Source organism: Strongylocentrotus purpuratus, unplaced genomic scaffold, assembly GCF_000002235.5.
Source record: "Strongylocentrotus purpuratus isolate Spur 01 unplaced genomic scaffold, Spur_5.0 spur5_contig_870, whole genome shotgun sequence".
Lineage (NCBI taxonomy): Eukaryota > Metazoa > Echinodermata > Echinoidea > Camarodonta > Strongylocentrotidae > Strongylocentrotus > Strongylocentrotus purpuratus.
The window spans coordinates 456,729-475,441 of NW_022145580.1; the positions used below are offsets into that span (position 1 = coordinate 456,729).

General features: G+C 34.9%; 1 protein-coding gene across 5 annotated transcripts in view; it reads right to left on the reverse strand.

The window, feature by feature from the left end:
* Positions 1–2,300: 2,300 nt before the first annotated feature.
* Positions 2,301–18,713, reverse strand: part of LOC100887988 — a 48,942-nt gene continuing 32,529 nt past the window's right edge. For all 5 annotated transcript variants that reach the window (XM_030976417.1, XM_003730383.3, XM_030976436.1 and 2 more), the window contains 11 exons: positions 17,818–17,904; positions 15,681–15,766; positions 10,723–10,831; positions 9,689–9,775; positions 8,902–9,016; positions 8,537–8,595; positions 7,785–7,925; positions 7,342–7,497; positions 6,805–6,927; positions 4,853–6,026; positions 2,301–4,487 (listed from right to left, as the gene is read on the reverse strand). In XM_030976417.1, coding sequence (XP_030832277.1) covers positions 4,255–4,487; positions 4,853–6,026; positions 6,805–6,927; positions 7,342–7,497; positions 7,785–7,925; positions 8,537–8,595; positions 8,902–9,016; positions 9,689–9,775; positions 10,723–10,831; positions 15,681–15,766; positions 17,818–17,904 — 2,370 coding nt within the window. In that variant the 3' untranslated portion in view covers positions 2,301–4,254. The remainder of the gene's footprint in view (positions 4,488–4,852; positions 6,027–6,804; positions 6,928–7,341; positions 7,498–7,784; positions 7,926–8,536; positions 8,596–8,901; positions 9,017–9,688; positions 9,776–10,722; positions 10,832–15,680; positions 15,767–17,817; positions 17,905–18,713) is intronic.

Here is an 18,713-nt window from a genome sequence, read left to right on the forward strand (position 1 = left end):
ACAAGGCCGAGGAATCATGCCCTATGGAAGAAGGTGAGGACTGTGAGGTATCTGATGATGATGTAGCGCTTCTTTTGAAAGGTCAATAGAAAGCCAATTTCTTTCCATTTATGCGTTTCAAACAGGAATGGGATATTTTACTTTTTCCAATGTATAAGCACGGATTAAAGACCTTGTCATATATAACCCCTGCTTCTTTTCCCGACAGTAGTTCTATGCTATTATTTTTTACATGTTTTTTAGTGTTATAACATTTCTTTGATCTCTTTCCATCCTTTCAAATGTCATGGCAATTTTTTATCAAAAATGATTTTCCATCGCTCTCTTTTTCTCTCTCTCTCTCTCTCTCTCTCTCTCTCTCCCTTCCTCCCGCCCTCTTTCTTTTCCCCTCCCTCCCTCTGAGTCTCTCCCTCTCTCTCTTTCTTTAATATTTTCTGCTTCTATATATCGCTTTCTGAATTATCTCCAAATTATGTTAGCTTCTGTCTCTATTTTATTACCTGTCTTGTTTCATTCTCTATTGCCCCTCTCTACACCGGTGTCTCTTCAGTTTTTCAAAGAAATTTCACAAAAAAAGACAATATACACCAATGTACTAGAGTTGTGAGGTACATGTTATGAGAATCATATACATATACCCCAACTCCTTATAAAAGGCGAACCATCATTTTCTCAAGAAATTCCCATGCTGAGTTCTCAAATCTAGAAATTACAATGACACTACCAGATTGAATCTTTGCATCTCACTGCTTTTCATGGCAGTACTCCATTTTATTTAAAAAAGCATACCTAAAAATATTGTTTTGATATGATAAAAATATAAAGCGACTTTCAAGCTACACATTCTCACGTAGCATACAGAGTGAATAAGAGTGAAGATTATGCGCTGAAAGCCATGAGGGCTTGAAAGATAGTTTTAACCATTTTTTATTGCAGAAAACGCACATATAACTCCTAAGGAAATGGATTAATCATACATGTTTTACAGATCTGTGTAGAAAGAGTTGATATTACATTTTAACAAGACAGATACTTGTCCATTACTGAGTAGCCAATAAGAAGTGTAAAAATGTCTTTGGTTTTATCATGAAACTCGTGATTTCTATGCTGCAACATACTCTATGTAGTTCATACAGCATTCCATGAAATAGTTTAAGCATACAATATCTTGTAATGCAATAATAGGGAGTTCACATACCAAAAACCTTAGCCATTTTCTGCGGATTCTAAGCTTAGCAATCAGTAAACATGAGCCAATTTTTGAAAGTCCATGGAATCAGTTGTTTTTCCCCTTTGTCTAAGTAATCTAAAAACATTGCTCAAAAGAAAACAAAATCAGATGAATCAGCCAGTGTATTTACAGCTTTCCCTTTTTGACACAGTTTAAAAATTATCATTATCACCATTTCATTTTGAGATATCAAACAGTTTACATAAATCTCTCATGATAAAGACACTTCTATTAAATACATCTTTGTGAGTTAATGTTGCAATCAATAATTTAAAAAGTCCATTACCAAATGCATTGAGTTTTTATGTATGCTCTAGAGTTATCATAACAATCTAAAGCCATTACAAGATATTTCCACATTGTGGTAAAGAGTACCGGCTCTAAATCTTATTAAAAAGTATATCATATGTTGAGTAAGAATACTGCTTCTTTGAAAGACATTAAAAGAAAGATTTTTGTTTTTAATTGCCACATCATGAAATGTCCTCATGTCTACAATAACTTGAAATGATTCTCTTCACCAAATCTGTATTAGGACCTGTATTAAGTGCTTTAACTCACCTCATAACTTTCAAGTTTAAAGTCCACATATTTGAAAACATCAATTCAGTATTTAGAGCAGATTCAAAGAGTTGTTCAAACATCACCTACTACTATATTAGTATTTAACAAGAGCATGATAAAAGCAGTTAATGTCACATAAAACCCTTACATGTTCATTTTACCTGTACAGTTTATCTATAACTGAAGGCACATTATTTTTAAAAGTAGCAAATTCCTTAACATACTGGGTATATGAGATGTACATTATTTGTATCAAAATAAAGATACTTCAAGCTGTGTATAGGCTATCAATGAGATGACACTAAATCATGCAAACCTTTCTTTTTCATTGCATAAAATATGGGGTGTTTTATATAAAAATATTTTGCAGATTTCAAGTATATACAAAAAATAGCTCTGAGCACATGGCATACAAAACGTAGGCTCAATTTGTACAAGAATCGTATTCTAATAGAGTGCATGCTACTTAGACCTACATGTATATACATATATACTGATATACATATCAGAGTTTACAAGAAATTTACATAGCATCACACACAAGTGAATATGAACTAACCACCATGCCCATAAAACTCACTGAACCATAATTTCCAAAGGCATACAGCAAAAGTCTTAGAATAAACTAATTTTGGGCATTTCGTTTGTGATATTGTTCGAAGTTTAATTCATAATTTGTATTCATGACTGGCAAAAGTATTGACTTAGTTTTTATCTCAATCTGGACCATGTTGCACAAAACATACCATTGATGATACCTTTGGCATCTATAGTAACTGCCATGGAAGCCTTCATTTGATTGGCTGTTGCGTGATATCGCCATGGTATTTATTAATGATAGCAATGTTACCATCAATGGTAAGTTTTATGCAATGGGACCCCAGGTTGTAACCTGGTTATACCACTTTCATGAATATAGATAGACCACTAGTAATCATCTCAGTTTAGTCCTGCCATACAAATAATTTACAACTTCCAATTTTCCATGAAATATTCCAAATGTACAAACATAGTGCCTATTCTTGAGTATGGTCACTAAACAGCCCAAATATAGAACTTCAGGTAGGCACACATGTACTTTTTATCAATAAAATATTAAAATATACTGCAAAAATATATTCATACAAAATACTGTACTATGATATTACTAACTACATTGCACAAGATATTCATGCACATGTAGCAGCAAGTTATGTCAAATATTTCCCTTTTTTGCTATGAGAAGCAGCAAATGTATCAATAATGGGAGTTCATAATGCAACTGCAATAACCTTCTTCAGGTGGCACTTAAAAGTGATACTGTGTTCTACCAATTTCATCTAAAGGCACTGGGATGATATCCTAGAAGGAGCATTCTTTGGTTCATATAATTGCAAATGATCAAAAATCAAAATCAAAACGAAAATTTACCCGCTGCCTACATGAACCAGTTGGTCACTGTATAAAACTTATGGAGGTTCAAACAGCATTCAACATTATAAAGCAATACACAACTTGGTAAACTCACTAATTTTACCATACAGAAGTTGATAGATAATGAAAAAGAAAATATAACAATGATATTTCACTACCGTTTCTGTAATAATACAATGATTTACGATCTTGTTTTTATGGTCAGTGGTTGAGGGACTTCATAATATTTGCCTCAATTGCCTATTGATAAAAAGAGTAAATTGAAAGTGAAAGTGAACAGGGCCCATTGTTCAATGTAAATGATCAATATGGTAGAAGTCCTTTAGTTGAAAAGTTTGCCATAAAATGATTTCCTCATAACCAATCCATCATGTATATATTTTGTCACTATACCACGCCAAATAAATGATTATCCAGTAAGATAAAATGACTAGTTAAATTTGTTATACCTGTAAAATAGCGACTACTGTACAAACAGAAACTTACTCATGAATGGAGCCACATGTCAAGTTTATAAATAGTCTAAATTTCAAGCGCTTCATGCTGAAAATTACTGAAACACAATATTTGCAATTCATAATAGTTCTTGTAATTGCAAATTGCAAAGTTTCATAAGTTACATAAGGTTCTCATTTTACTGTGTGCACTGAAAGTATGCAGTTATGTAATTGAATCCACTGACAGAGGGAAGTCCCTGACTCATGAGAAACCCCATCAACAAATTTTCTCCGGGCTATTCTGCCTATTAAAGGCAACTTTGCACAGCTCTCTTAAAGCTTATCTGAGAGGATAATGGGGGACCAATGGTCACTGATTAGGCATTGTTTGTTATATAGAGGGCGCAAGTAGCTACAAGTAGTGCAGGGGGCCTTTAAGGACTTGTCTGTTTCTTTGGTCAAACCTTACATCCAACGAATCCTCTGCTTTCCTCTTCTTCCTTTACACTGCGCTTTGCCGAGTATGATGATAAACTGCTGTGATACAATGTTGAATAACTTTTCATTGAGCGAGGCTTGGAAACGGCACTACTCATTAGAGAGTTATGTTTACTGAGCACTCTCTCTCTTTTTCCTCTCCACTCTCAGAATGTAGGAGTATGCAGATTCAAACTGTATGACGGCAAATCCAATCTCTCCTTTGTCCAGGAAGTCAGGAAGGAAATCCTCTAAGAATCGGAGTTGTGGGTAGAAAGCCGTGACCTCTCCAGGGTCACCATGTATCAGGAAGAGAATCAGAGATGTAAGCAGGTCATCACCACTCAACATGCGCTGCTTACCACCTGGATGTATGGAGAGAGAGATATGAGAAATGATCACCACTCTGCTCAATTCAATGCAAGACTAGTTGTTGATGCAATCAAAACAATGATATTTTCACATTGGATTCATTTAATGCACATAATACAGATAAACATAATCATATAATTTCATACAGGATACTGCAGGAGTAAGTGGAATATCCTTTACTTTTAATTGGCAAAACAGTCGGATATCTGAAAGACCATCGCCCATTTCTATTGTCAATTTGTGATTATGTTAACATTACAATAACAGAATCACAAGGTGCTGTTTAAGAATTAGTCGATACATTTGCATAATAAGCAAATGATTCTAATACTAGTTTTGCATGCTGTGAGATACTTACATGATATAAGAGATGCTTGTTTCTCAGCCACAGAGTTGACTTCCTTGAGACATCGAAGCAACCATTGAAGCTTGGAGCATGGAACACTCTCCTCTAAGACCACTCTGAAGTAGTGATAGGCCTGGCTGAAGCGTTTCAAGAACTCTGAGATAGCTGGCTTCTCCCTGCATCGTCTTGAGAGCTCTCTGTCTAGTTTGATCTCTCCATCCACTCCTTGGATCATGATGTTCACATCCATGTCATTGACAGGATCATGGCTGCTAGATGTGATTGACATCTTCTCAACGTCTGACGCAGCGTCTGAGGATATTACTACCTGCGGGAAGGTGGATGCGTCCATTGATGGGTTGGAGCTACATAGATCAGATGCACTGAGAGGTTGTGATACATTGGATTCCACGCTCATAGCAGTCCTTGAGCTATCTGTTCTATTGAGATTGGAATTATGATCACCTTTCTGACTGTGTCTGTCATCGTCATGGTGATCATTGAATACACCCGAATCATCACCAATGTGATCGTCTAAGTGGCTAGACTCTTTCTTGAGCAGAGGATGTGGTTTGTCCAATACCTTATTTAGGAATAGGCTATGCGGGGAGTACTGTTCAACGGCTATATGTTTCAATTGCTTGATTTCAGGTAGCGAGGCATGTCTTGCTGCTATCTCATGGTCTCTGAGCTTCACACTCTTTTGCCTCAACTGCTTCTGGACGATACAGGGTTCCGACTGCGCACTTTCAATGTTGATCGGCACCGTCACCCACTTACAGTCTATGATCTGTGTGTTACGCCATGATTGCCTCGATTCACCTTGCCTATGAGGGCTTGCATGGCGTCGTAATCTCTCCTCGGGGAGATCAACATCCACCCCCGATTCTAACCTCCCTCGAATGTCTTCGTCTATATGAAGTCTGTGTTTGACAAAGTCACCCAACCCTGACACTGATGCAATGTCTGTTAGTCTGTCATCATGATCCTGCTTCTCAGACTGCTTCTCAGGTTCTATGACCTGTTCTGTGACATCCTCACCGATCTCAATGTCATCATGGATGTTGAAAATAGGAGCATAGAGTCCGAGGATGTTGAGAATCCATTCATCGTCTAGTTGCATGTCTTGAAGGTTGGAGGTAGGCAGGATCTTCTGAAGATCTGCTATCTCAGCCTGATAGGCATACTGCAGAAAAATGAAAAGAAGATGGCGTAATTAAGGGCGAGATAAAAGGTGTGGAATGAATTGCATTTTGGGTTCAAATTCATGAGAAAGACGAGGTGCAGTTTGAGTATGACGATAGTCAGTGTCATAATATCAATGTGAAGATGATGATAATGATGATAATGATCGCAATGATGATGATGATGATGATGATGATGATGATGATGATGATGGCAATAATGATGATGATGATGATGATGATGATGATGATGATGATAACGATAATGATGATATTGATGATGATGATGATGATGATGATGATGATGATGATGATGATGATGACGATAATGATGATATTGATGATGATGATGATGATGATGATGATGATGATGATGATGATGATGATAATGATGATGATATTGATGATGATGATGATGATGATGATGATGATGATGATAATGATGATATTGATGATGATGATGATGATGATGATGATGATGATGATGATAACGATAATGATGATATTGATGATGATGATGATGATATTGATGATGATAATGATGATATTGATGATGATGATGATGACGATGATGAAGGTGAAGATGATGATGATGATGATGATGATGATGACGATAATGATGATATTGATGATGATGATGATGATGATGATGATGATGATGATATTGATGATGATGATGATAAAGATGATATTGATAAAGATTAGACTAAACATCACACCACAACAATTATGTATGCTGCAGCCTAAATGCTCTGTCTAATCAAACTCATTATCACTTACCACATAGATCTTCAGGAACTCTGAGATCTTGCCAGGAAAGAAGGCCCTCTCATAGCATGTCCAAAGATCAGCTCGGCTGTAGTAAAATGGTAGATTCAGATGACTTGCTAACCTTGTTGTTACCTACATGTAGTCAAGGTAAACAAAAATCATGATTTACATGTAAAAATGAAATGCATAACAAATCAAACTACTTATATTCATATCACATAAATGAAACAGTTACAGTTCTTGCTCAAACATTTAATTTTGATGAAGTACAGCCTAAATTTATACCTCAATAGGTCACACTTAACCTCTCCTAAGAAGTAGAGTCAACATCAATTTTTGTTTTCCGCACTCCTGAAAACGGCCTATTTGACATAAAATGGTCCCAAAATATCAATATCAAACCATTCCATTCCTTGCCTAACACTTGTTGTTTACGCAACTTCAAAATCAAGCTCAAACTCATTTTATTCACAAACTGTGCACAGAAAGAATAAAAAGGACAATGCAAATCTATATATTTTGTGGGATGGCATTTGAAAAACTCACCTCTTGGAAATGCATATTGACATCTGTCTTGAGTCTCTGAGTAACAGCTTGGTAGTGAGCCGTTGGTCTCTTCTCAATGAGACTATGTCGTGTATTCCTCCTCATCTTATCACTTTCATGATTGATGCTAACTCCACTGTGCTTCTTGGCTAGCTTCTAGAGTGATATATGAGCAAATTAGTATGATAGTTATAGCTAAAGATTGTAACTACAAAGTCTTTACCAACATCCTTATTATCAATATTACCATCAACAACGATCACATTATCAATCATTATCATCTTCATCAACAACAACACATCATTATCATCTTCATTACTGATGTCCAAATTCATATAGTGCTGGTTATGATACCAGAAATTTATCTAAATTAATGACCATCCTAATAATGAAATTCAGAGAATATACATTCACTTTAAAAAGTCAAGAAAGTTATAAATTACCTTCCATGAGTTACTGACATCAAGTTTCTGTCTGAATCTCTTGATGGTTGGTTGACCTTTGATCTCTTCACGACACTGATTCACTATTTCTTTACTGAAATCATGATGGAGATCATTCAATGTCTTGTTCTTCTCCAAAGCCTAAACAAAAATAAAACAAATACATGAAAACTGGCATTAATTACAAGAAATCTCATGTTTTTCTTAAATCACAATTTGAAAAAAGTGTTAAGAAGAGGGATAATCTATAAAAATGTAATTTTCTAAATGTAAAGGAAACCTTCATGAATAGTGCACAAAATAGGAGGGGCTTTAACATCATTTTCCAATAAATCCAGAAGTCTCTACTGACTCATATCACTTCCATGGTGCATGCTAAAATAAAAATAAAAATTTTAAAGTTCATGCGAAACAGGAGAGCCAGCCTGTTTGCCAATTCTGAAGGTACAGGATTTCCTTAAGTACAGTACTTGTAATTCATTGCAATCAAAACATTGCTTTGCTTTACTTGGCAACTTTGCTTCATTTGAACAGGATATTCATATGAATGAATGAATGAATGACACCACAACCACAACCAGATCATACAAATTGTTTGTAATAGGATGCCACTTAATAGATATACTGCCGGGAGAGTAAGGAAACTTTCATAAACAAATTTAAATAGCAACAACACCCATTAATTTCATTCATTCTTATATCTTAATCTGCGACATCATTTAAAAAAATCATAATCTCTAGTCCATACATACCTCAGATACTTTACTAGGGAGTGTCTGCCAAGCCTCTGGGAGCTTGCTTGGTCCAAGAACTAAAAAGAAAAGAAACAAGATAATTGTATTACTTGCATAATGATGGAAGCAAAAATCAGCTAACAGATGTTGTAGGAGGATCGTTTAAAAAAGTATAGGTGTTATATCCATATATCATATAAAACCATCTGTTGACATATATGGCATTTCCTCAGTTTTTTAAACGTGACAAGAGACAATGTTTTAACTATATACATTGTGGTGATTACACGCATGCTGTCATGGAGATTGACTAGAATCAAGCCTGTTAGGGAAAAGACATTGGAATAGATTTGATTATGATATAAATGGGAACATGTTCGTACCATCTGTAGATCGTATAAGACCATCTGATGAGATATCTATTCCTGTTGTCTCTCTTCCCTGCTTCAATTCACTCTCGGTTGACACCAGGGCTTCTCGCACGCTTGTTGCTAAAAGCTACACAAGGAAAACAATTTATGAAAGATTATTTGAATGGTTTGAAAATATGTATAAATTACTGACAAGAAAGCATTGTTTATCAGTCTATTTTTGTTTGTTATAGCGCTTAGAGACTTCGGTGGTAAGCGCTTTATAAGTAACGTTTTTATTATTATTATTATTGTTTGAATAAGATATCTCTTGTTAACATATTATCTATAAAAGACAATTCATTTTTCTTTGGAGGTTATTAAAGATTAAGATTTGCATGGTGGTGTGTATAACATTCTTTAGGGTGTGCAGTTTCCCTTTCCTTCATTCTAATGCTTAAATACTTGTCTACTGAACATAATTCAAACTAATCAAATAGGTATTTGAGATTCTTTGTATATCCTTAATTTCTGCTCCTTGTCAATTTATCTCGCCCTTTTCTTCAGATCTAGTCTACAATTGTAGTTCATGCCACTTCTCAATTAAGTCTCTACTTCAACTAAGTTGATATCTATATCCTTAATTTCTGCTCCTGATCTATTTTTCTCGCCCTTTTCTTCAGATCAAGTCTCAATCAAGTCTCTACTTCAACAACGTTAAGAGCCAGAAAGAGATTAGTTTTGTATTAAAGGGATATATGCAACTAATTTCTAGTTTTCAGTGAACAAAAAGAAACACTGCCATCTAGCTTTGACTTACCTTTTTTCTCTGTAGATCATGGAGCTCTTTGCTGTGTCTCTTGCATTCATCTTGGATACGGATGTATGCTCGATGCTGGTCGGATAACTGCACATCATGAAAGAAAAGCACAAGAGATAGATTGGATTGGAGTTCATTATTTTCACTTCCATTGTCAATCAGGTTACAAATACATTGCACATATAACTTTTTTAAAGTCTTGTGAACTTAATATTTGCTTATGGATACACCAAGTATATTTCCAGATTTGTATGAATGAAGCACATGAATAACAAATCAAACATTTCTGAAATAGAAATTATAATGATAGCTGTGGGGCTCTCATTAAAGCATCACTTTGTATTGTCAGGCTTGATCAGTATTCCTTCCATGGGGTAACAATATAGTATTCTATTCAATCTTTAAAGAACATTTCACAACCCCTTCATAGGGTAAAAAAAACTCTCAACTCTGGGCAGTATATGCTCACTTTCTTTAATACCAAGAGTAATAGAGACTGAGTATGACACTAAGCTATAAAATCAAAATATACAATTTCTCTTGTAGTTCACAAGACATCTGTATCGGTGGTTTAATTCCATATCATAAGGAGGTTAGCAGATTTTTCTTTTCCAGTTCGTGTAAATGGCTGACAATGCTTATAACATAACATTGGACTACTTCCTCAGTCAAAACACATCTTACTAAATATGTCAATGTAATGTAGGGAAATACCAAAACACTGCCCACTCAACAAAATAAACATTGTGGCTTGAAGAAAAAAACAATCAAGATGATTCATCAGTTTTGAAAATATCAATTAAATTGCAATAACATCTATACCACCTTCATGATTCAACCCAGTTCCCATAGAAATGAGAGAAAAAAATGCTACAAAAAATTACTATACTGGGATCAGGGGATAAAAGTATCAATGAAACACCTTGCCTCTGGGCATAAAACACTGTCATTGGATTTGAACCCTAAACCTCATGATTTAAGAGTCCTGAAGGCATGAAAACCACTATTCCATATTGCTTATAATGTAAACCCACCTCATTACTCGCTGGTATAGTTTTAATACTGAGGATCAGATTCACTTCCTCCATTACAAACAGTGACTTGTTGATGTAGTCTGCCACCCTGTCTCGAGATTTACGAGCTCTGAAAAAAAAATAAAAGAGATTTGTAGGAGTGCAAATATGCTGGAATTTCATATTTCAATGTCAAAAGTTTGATACAAATCACAGTATTAGGACTATGGTCGTTGGAATTAAATCTTCATATTTTGAGCACTTTCCTATTCCTGTCTACAGTATATATGCTATACAAAGATAAATAAATTATATGACCATACATGAAAAGGCTTTATAATTATATCCAACCAGGTTTTTTTAAGCCTTGACAGTTGCAATGTAATGTGCCACATGGTCCACTTGATTTCTCAAGCAGCATGAAAAACAGCAAAGGTCTAGTTGTCCATCAATCCATCTTCATCCATCTAATTAATTATTTCACTGATTTCACACTTCCAAATGTGGCATATGATCAATCTCTATCTAGTAGGCCCATGGTTCTACCACTAAAGTGTTCTGGTCCGTACATTTTGGTGGATAGTGATTAGTGATGTACATATTATCTGGAGCTACAGGGGCATTATCTTATATACTCTAACACAGAATTAACGCCCATGTGACTTGGAACAGACAATATCAAAGTTGTCTAAGAAAGAAAACCAAGCAAATATAGAGGAAGCATCGTTGAATTGATGTGCTGTCACGAAAGTGAAATTCCTCCCTTTGGAGAATGTCCTTGAAATCCCATACAGAAAGGAAATCCAATATTTAATCATTTTATTTTCAATGAAACATAAGATAATTAAAAAGAAACATATTTTGGTTCCAAAGTATCAATCAAAATATACAATCAAAAGAAGATAAATCAACCAGCTAAAAAGTAAAGATATACAAAGGATAAAACTATTTTATAAGCCAGAAAAAACTGGAAACATTGTGAGATATTTCTTGAAACCATTCCAAACAACACATTTATGTTTCATTTGAAAAATGTATCTGTATTGAATTTCAAAACAGGAAGTACAAGCTCAGGTACATTCTCAATCAGTGAAAAACAAAAAGATTCTGCTATGAGCTACAGATTCAATAAATGTTGATTTGTGTAAAAGAAAGAGCATCGTGCTTAATTTTACTTCACTAAAAATAGCTACTAGATCTCACAAAGAGATATCAGGTATCAAATGTAGAAAGAAATCTGTTTCACTGTAGTTTAGGAAAGGAAGAGCAGTTATGTGAGATTACTGCATCATACTTGTACCGTTTACACACGTATCGAAACATGATTTGAAACAAGATTTTGCTTCTGTTATTGTTGGCTATTTTTAGGAAAGCTCTACTGAGCTTGTCCTTTAGAATAGGATTGCATTGTGTATTGCATGATAGAATGCTTGTAATTTTGACCTAATGATTAAAAAACAAATTAAATTATTTTTTTCAATGCTGAAAAAATGTCATTTTTTCAAGATTGCAAGGGCATGAGTTGAAATATGCAAACTACATAAGCCAAATCATTTTCTTATCAAAATGGTTCAAACCTATTTTGTTATCATTTATTTTGCTTAAGAAAGGATTCAAGACCAATACAGAAAGAAAAATTGATCAGTTTTTGTGTGCGTTTTGGATGAAAAACTGACATTGTGTATTTGGGCGTACATTGTAATGGAGCATACTTGCTAAAAGATATTTGGGTGGTTTTGACATAGGTGGGTACTTATACGAAGCTCAAGGGAGGCAATATGATATTGACTGTGCAGCTTATAATCTTGTATTCGGTCGCTGGATGTGCTTGAAGTGATTTACTTAAATTTACTATATCTGTATAAGTTCCTGGATGGAGAATACCCCACCCCCACTGCCCCCTCCCACTGCCCCCTCCCATTTATATTTCCTACAGCATGTGCTGGGGTGGGGGTGAATTAAGTAATAGACGGTGCTCTGTGATTTGTGCAAGAGAGCAGAATGGAATCATACTCACGGGCTTTCTCTTCTATATCTCCTGAGAAAAGGTGAAGGAGAGAACATATAATGTAAATCCATTCTTCAGCTTGTAACTGCTCTGAAAAGTTTGGTTTGATTATGGCTAACTTCCTCTGAAGTTAATGATAAATTTTTGCTATCAATTCACTAGCACCTCTATTTTTAGGCAACAGGTCAGAAATATGATCTTATTGGTTTCTATTTATAACTTTGTGGGTTCATTGTCATTGAGTGAATGACCTATCTAACTGATCTATATGATTATCAAAATGACAGATTGAAGTTTATGTTGGATTAGAATGATACCCATACCTAATCCTATCTCAGCCAGAGCCTTCTTTATGGAATTATCACGATGATGATAGTATCAATTATTCAAATAATTCAAGTTTCCTGATAGAAACAAAAGACTTCTGCAAGGCCTTGCATTCCTCCCTGAACTCGCATTCCATACAACGCTCTTATTCCTCTTGCCCTGGATCAAATTATCGGCCTTCCTGCTCCCCGAGACATACCTCACAGCATTAAGCAAAAGAAAACGGGTGAAAAGCTGGCTTATCGTTCATCAGGTCCCAGCGCGGAAGCTACGTCCGTTTCAAGAGATGCTATTAATACATCCCAAAGACAGGATAGTGCTTTCATAAATGTTATGAGAACTGCAGTATGAGCTTGTAAGGATGCACATTAATAATGTACATTCTTCTCAGATGGAATGTGATATATAAGAAAGAATGATGATGTGCGAATGATATATGCCTATTAAATCATCCTTAACAATAGAATACATATCATTCATGACATTGTATTACAATCCTCTGAACTCCCAAACATGTGAAATACCATTAGATTTATATACAGACCCAACACAATGTCTTTCAAGCCAATACTTCACAATGGATGATGTTGAACATAAAGGGGGGATCTAATTTGAATTATCAACTTCCATTTCTTATTTAACCTGAATTATCTTCTTTCAGACATTTATATTTTGTCACAGGAAATCCTCATCAGCTATTTCTCTGGCATTGTATCAAGTGATTGAACTAATGAACTAAGATAGTCTTGGCAAGGAGTATAGTGTGTGCATGCCAATCAGCTTTTGCAGTAGTTTATTGTAAATCTACAAACAAAGGAAAGTTCAAAGAGAGAATTATGGTCAAAGGAAGACATGAAAAGGATAAAGTATGTTTGATATATTTTTTTGACCAGGAAAGAAAGAACGAGAAGATAGAGTACAGACAGACAGAGTCTCTGAAAACCTCGGCTAGTGTGAATTCAATAAAATGAAGAAGAGACTGAGGAGATAGACATGTATGTGTTGACACTGACCAAGAGACAAAGATAAGAACCACACCAAAAAGATCGAAAAGTATACTATCTCATTTCGGGCAACAAATCTGACTTTGGACAAGCAGAAACTTTGGAAACTTTGATAAATGAAAATATTGATCATTTTAAAAGCACTGATTCTATCAAAGCCAGAGCTCAATGAATGTATTAAAACAAGAGAGAAAAAAAGATTTTTATAAAGAATTAATAATAAAGAGTAATCGATGTAAGAGATGGAGTCAGAGTGTACAATTTTCATAGATTTTATTCAAGCTCAACATTCCTATCCTGTGTCTGGACAAACTATGTCACCGGAAATCAGTCCAGGATATTATTAATGATATTTGGAACCAATCCACAACTTCCTGCCCCTAACACGTCTCATCGACCAATCGTCAAACTAATACTAATACATGATGATATGAGAAACTTATTACATCATATACTAATATTAGACGTCACATGATACTTCAACTATATTAAAAACAACATGTTTTTCATCAAACTCGGCTAGGTCTCTCTGTTGAAAGGCTATAAGCTGTCCCTCTTTCTATTTTAGGTCATTATTGGAGATGGATAATCAATAATTCATGTTCATTAATACCATCATTCCAATAATAGACAGCATAGAAAAGGAGACAGAAAAAAGAAGAAGTAGGAGTGGAAGTTATGCACAGTGCTCCAAAGGGATGAAATTTAAATTTTTAAAAACATCCCCCACACATTGGAAGTACAAACTAAAATCAGAAAACTAGAATTGCAATACATAACATAAGACTTTTGATTTTAACATTTCTGGTTCAAGACATCCAGATGAGCACTGAGCAATAGGCAATAGTTTAATTAGCATCAAAGCATCGATTCTATCTAACATGTATCTAACATCACACAATGTCATGACTATTAGAAAGAGAAACTGCTATTTATTGAATACTATATTGCTTAGGGTGTGTACCTAATATATCAAACAAAAATAAATGTCTTCCATCAATCTGACATTAAAAGACAGATACTGAAATTAAATTTACGACGATGAAATTGCCTCGTTTATATTCATGGGATAATATTCTGAGACCACGTTTGATAGCTGATGACCCATATTCATCTTGAAAATAGAAAGAGAAATTTAGGTTTTGATTTACAGACAGGATGAGAAGATTTGTTTCCCCTTTCCATCAGACTGCCCCTAGCTCAACCCTACAAACATCCTATATTTTGTGGTTTTCCTAAGAGGTATAGAAGGATCGCTCTGCTTGAACATCTGACAAATGTTTCCTATCATATATCTGTCTCTGACTCTAAACATCTGATTTAGTCATCATTTCATATCAGTTTCACATAATAACACGTCATACAATCAAGGACTCTTCAAGTATTTACAAATTTGAAACATTTCAATATATATATTTGCATTATTAATTATGTGCATGCTTTTAAGATGACTTACAAAGGGTGAGGCATGTATTGTGTACATGTATTTTCCATTCAACGACATAGAATGATATGGAAATTGAGTAAGTGGCCTTATTTGTGGAGAAACAAAATATTGAAGGCAAAATTATGAATTGTACATGAGATATATTATGATCATGATAGATTGGTAAGAAGTAAGAAGTAAATATTCTACTTACTCCACAAGATCACTGATATATTGACTCCCTCTCTTCTTGGTAAGACTTCCCTTGCATTGGTCTACTGTCTCCTGACAACTATCCAACTAAAACAAAGAACAGAAAGAAAAAACAATCTTTATACAACCTTATTATAATTCCTAAAAGACAAGAACCATTTGAAAAGAGCTTTGGGGATCAAGCACCCCCCCCCCCCCCTGAAAAAAAAAAAAATTGCTCCATATATTCTCTGACTGGTCTATACTTTTTTAAAGTTCCATGAAGGGCTAGAACCAACTGATGCCCCCCCCCCCCCAGTCAATAAATTGCCTTCAACCATACTACATTTATGTAAATTTGAGGAACCCAAGATAACAATATAAGGAACTTTGGGGATAACTGAGTCGGCTCTTATGGTCAGGAATGGAGGGGTAAATTCATGTCCGAAACACTGTAGACCTATCACCCATGGGCGAGATCGTGCAGAAAAAAAAACCCAGCCATCTTGTTAATCTGCCAACCAGCGTATCGTAGAATGTTTTGTGTCATTTCCACGGCAACGTAAGTGATAAACACAGCCAATGAGGATGGAGGTATTCATCAAGGTAGACTTTATCAGGCCTGCTCACATGACAGATGTTTGCACTTTGATTGATGGAATTCATGGATCTCTTCTACCCTTATGCACCTATTTTCATGCAAAGCAGTTCAGATGTTTAGAAATATGTGTACAAGTACAGCATATCAATTGGTTGCAAAGAGCATGTTTGCACAATATAGATATTGTTGTCATTTCTTTTTTAAATGATAAATTGATATTTGTAAAAACAATCAAATTTGAAAAATAAATTTGAAAAATAAATTTGAAAAAAGAAAAAAGAACTACATTGTACCGTACATCTATATTAAGTTTTAATAAGATTTTATTATTCTTGAGAATATATGAGAAATAATTTCATACATTTGGACATAACACACTGTTTTTAACTCATTCTTCAATACAGTACATCTTTTTGTAACAATTTTTCCTTCTACGTTAATATACCATTTCTCTTTTCGTTCCTCCCTAAGGTATCCTTTAGTTACTAGTTATTGGTTTTACAAGGCATAAAACTATTTGATCAATTCTTTCTCTTTCCCCTTCTTCATTATCCTTGTCTAATCAAAGATGACACATATCGTCGCCGTTTTCACGAAGTGACGGTAGTGAAAAAAAATTGCATTCACTTTGCGTTACGATTTTCCTCACTACCGTCACTTCGTGAAAATAGGGACGATATACTAGACATGATGTAATTGATTAGGTCAGTGTTTGATCATTAATTCAAAGCATATTGTCGCCAACTCGCCATGCATGGAGGAGAAGGCTAGCTAGGACTAGAGATATTTGTGGTTTTATGATTAATAAGATCTCGTCTACTATTCATTTCCTTTCTGTTTACTGCCAACATGACTCGACAACATGGGCAGCTGCATTGAGCTTTGTTTCACAACCATCTCTTCCCACTCTGTCTCTCTTTCTTCCTTCTTATTTTATCTGCTCCTCTCTCTCTCTCTCTCTCTCTCTCTCTTTCTCTCCCTCTCTCTCTCTTTCTCTCTCTTTCTGTCCCTCTCTCTCTCTTTCTCTCTAACACATACTATATTATTCTGTCTTTCTCTCTTCCTTTCCCTTCATTTCTCTTTTCTCTTCTTCCCTTCTCTCCCTCTTTATTTTCTTCCCCCTCTTTACATTTTCTTCTCTCTCTATCTTTTCTCTTCTTTCCCTCTCTTAAATTCTCCTCTTCTCTTTATTTTTTATCCTTCTATCCATCTTTCACTATCCCTCCGTTTCTCTTTTACTTTTATGTTGTTGGTTCATATTATTTTTGATAAAGTTGTGATACAAAAATAGATCACAACTTTATTGAAGCAAAACTATTGTGGTTTTATATGATCTTTTCTTGTAATAAATGGAACTGTTTTCCGGTGAATTTGTTTACTTTGGCCACAGGCTTTAATTATCAGATTATGCCAATGGTCATTAAAGAAATAAAAACATAAAATTTTTAAATCTTTCATTAAGCAATAATCAAATTGATATTTAGAAATAAAAATAGCACTACAATAATTAACTTCTATTAGTGATTATTTTTTTTAAAAACAGAAAGAAATGACTCACCTCTACATAAGCATTCCTGAGATCGTCATGAAGATGTTGGGTCAAAAGCTTCAAGAATTGTACATTGCAGTTTGCTATGGCCTTTTCCTGCAGAAGAGATCACATCAGCAATACATTATCTACTTTGGTACTTTGATATTTGCCACTACTAGAATCCCTTCATAATTCATCAGAGAATATCTAAAAGGCAGCTACAGTATATATTCCAATTTCACAATGACTCCTCCAATATACACTCCAATATATTGAACAGCAGACATTATACTGACCTACTGTTTTCAGTTTTTATTTTGCTAAAGTTAGCCTATATATTTTATGCTCTATTTGTTTGTGTCTACTCAAGGGAGGCTAAACAACAACTAATATCCTATTGAACCACAAAAAGTACTATTACAGTCACGCTGAATCAAGGTCTATTTCTGATTATTTCTTTTGTTTTTTTTTTGTGTGTGTGTAATATACAAAACTACAATGTTAAGTTATGTTAAAATCCTATAGTAGAGACATGTATGTGGGCCCTGTCTTATAAAGAGTTTCAACTGATCCAAATCAATCACAAGTTCTCCAATCAATCGCAAGTTTGCAGTCCCCTATCCCTTTTGATCGATACCAATCACAAATAAGTTACGATAATCACAACTATTACTAAGATGGGGCCCACATCAGCAAGAGTGTTTTTATGAAGTACATTTGTGAAGCGAGCCACAAACATTATGGAACTGCCCTATATACCTTCATAGTGTGGTACAGTATGTCACTGAAACAGCTCCCGTAGGATTTTTGTGCCAAAGTTAATTTTTTTTGCTGTTTTGGCTTCAAAAGGGTCCCAATTGACCAAAAATGATGGGGTCCAAATTTTCAGACCCCTCCTTCATTTCCTGGGGGGTCCTAGACCG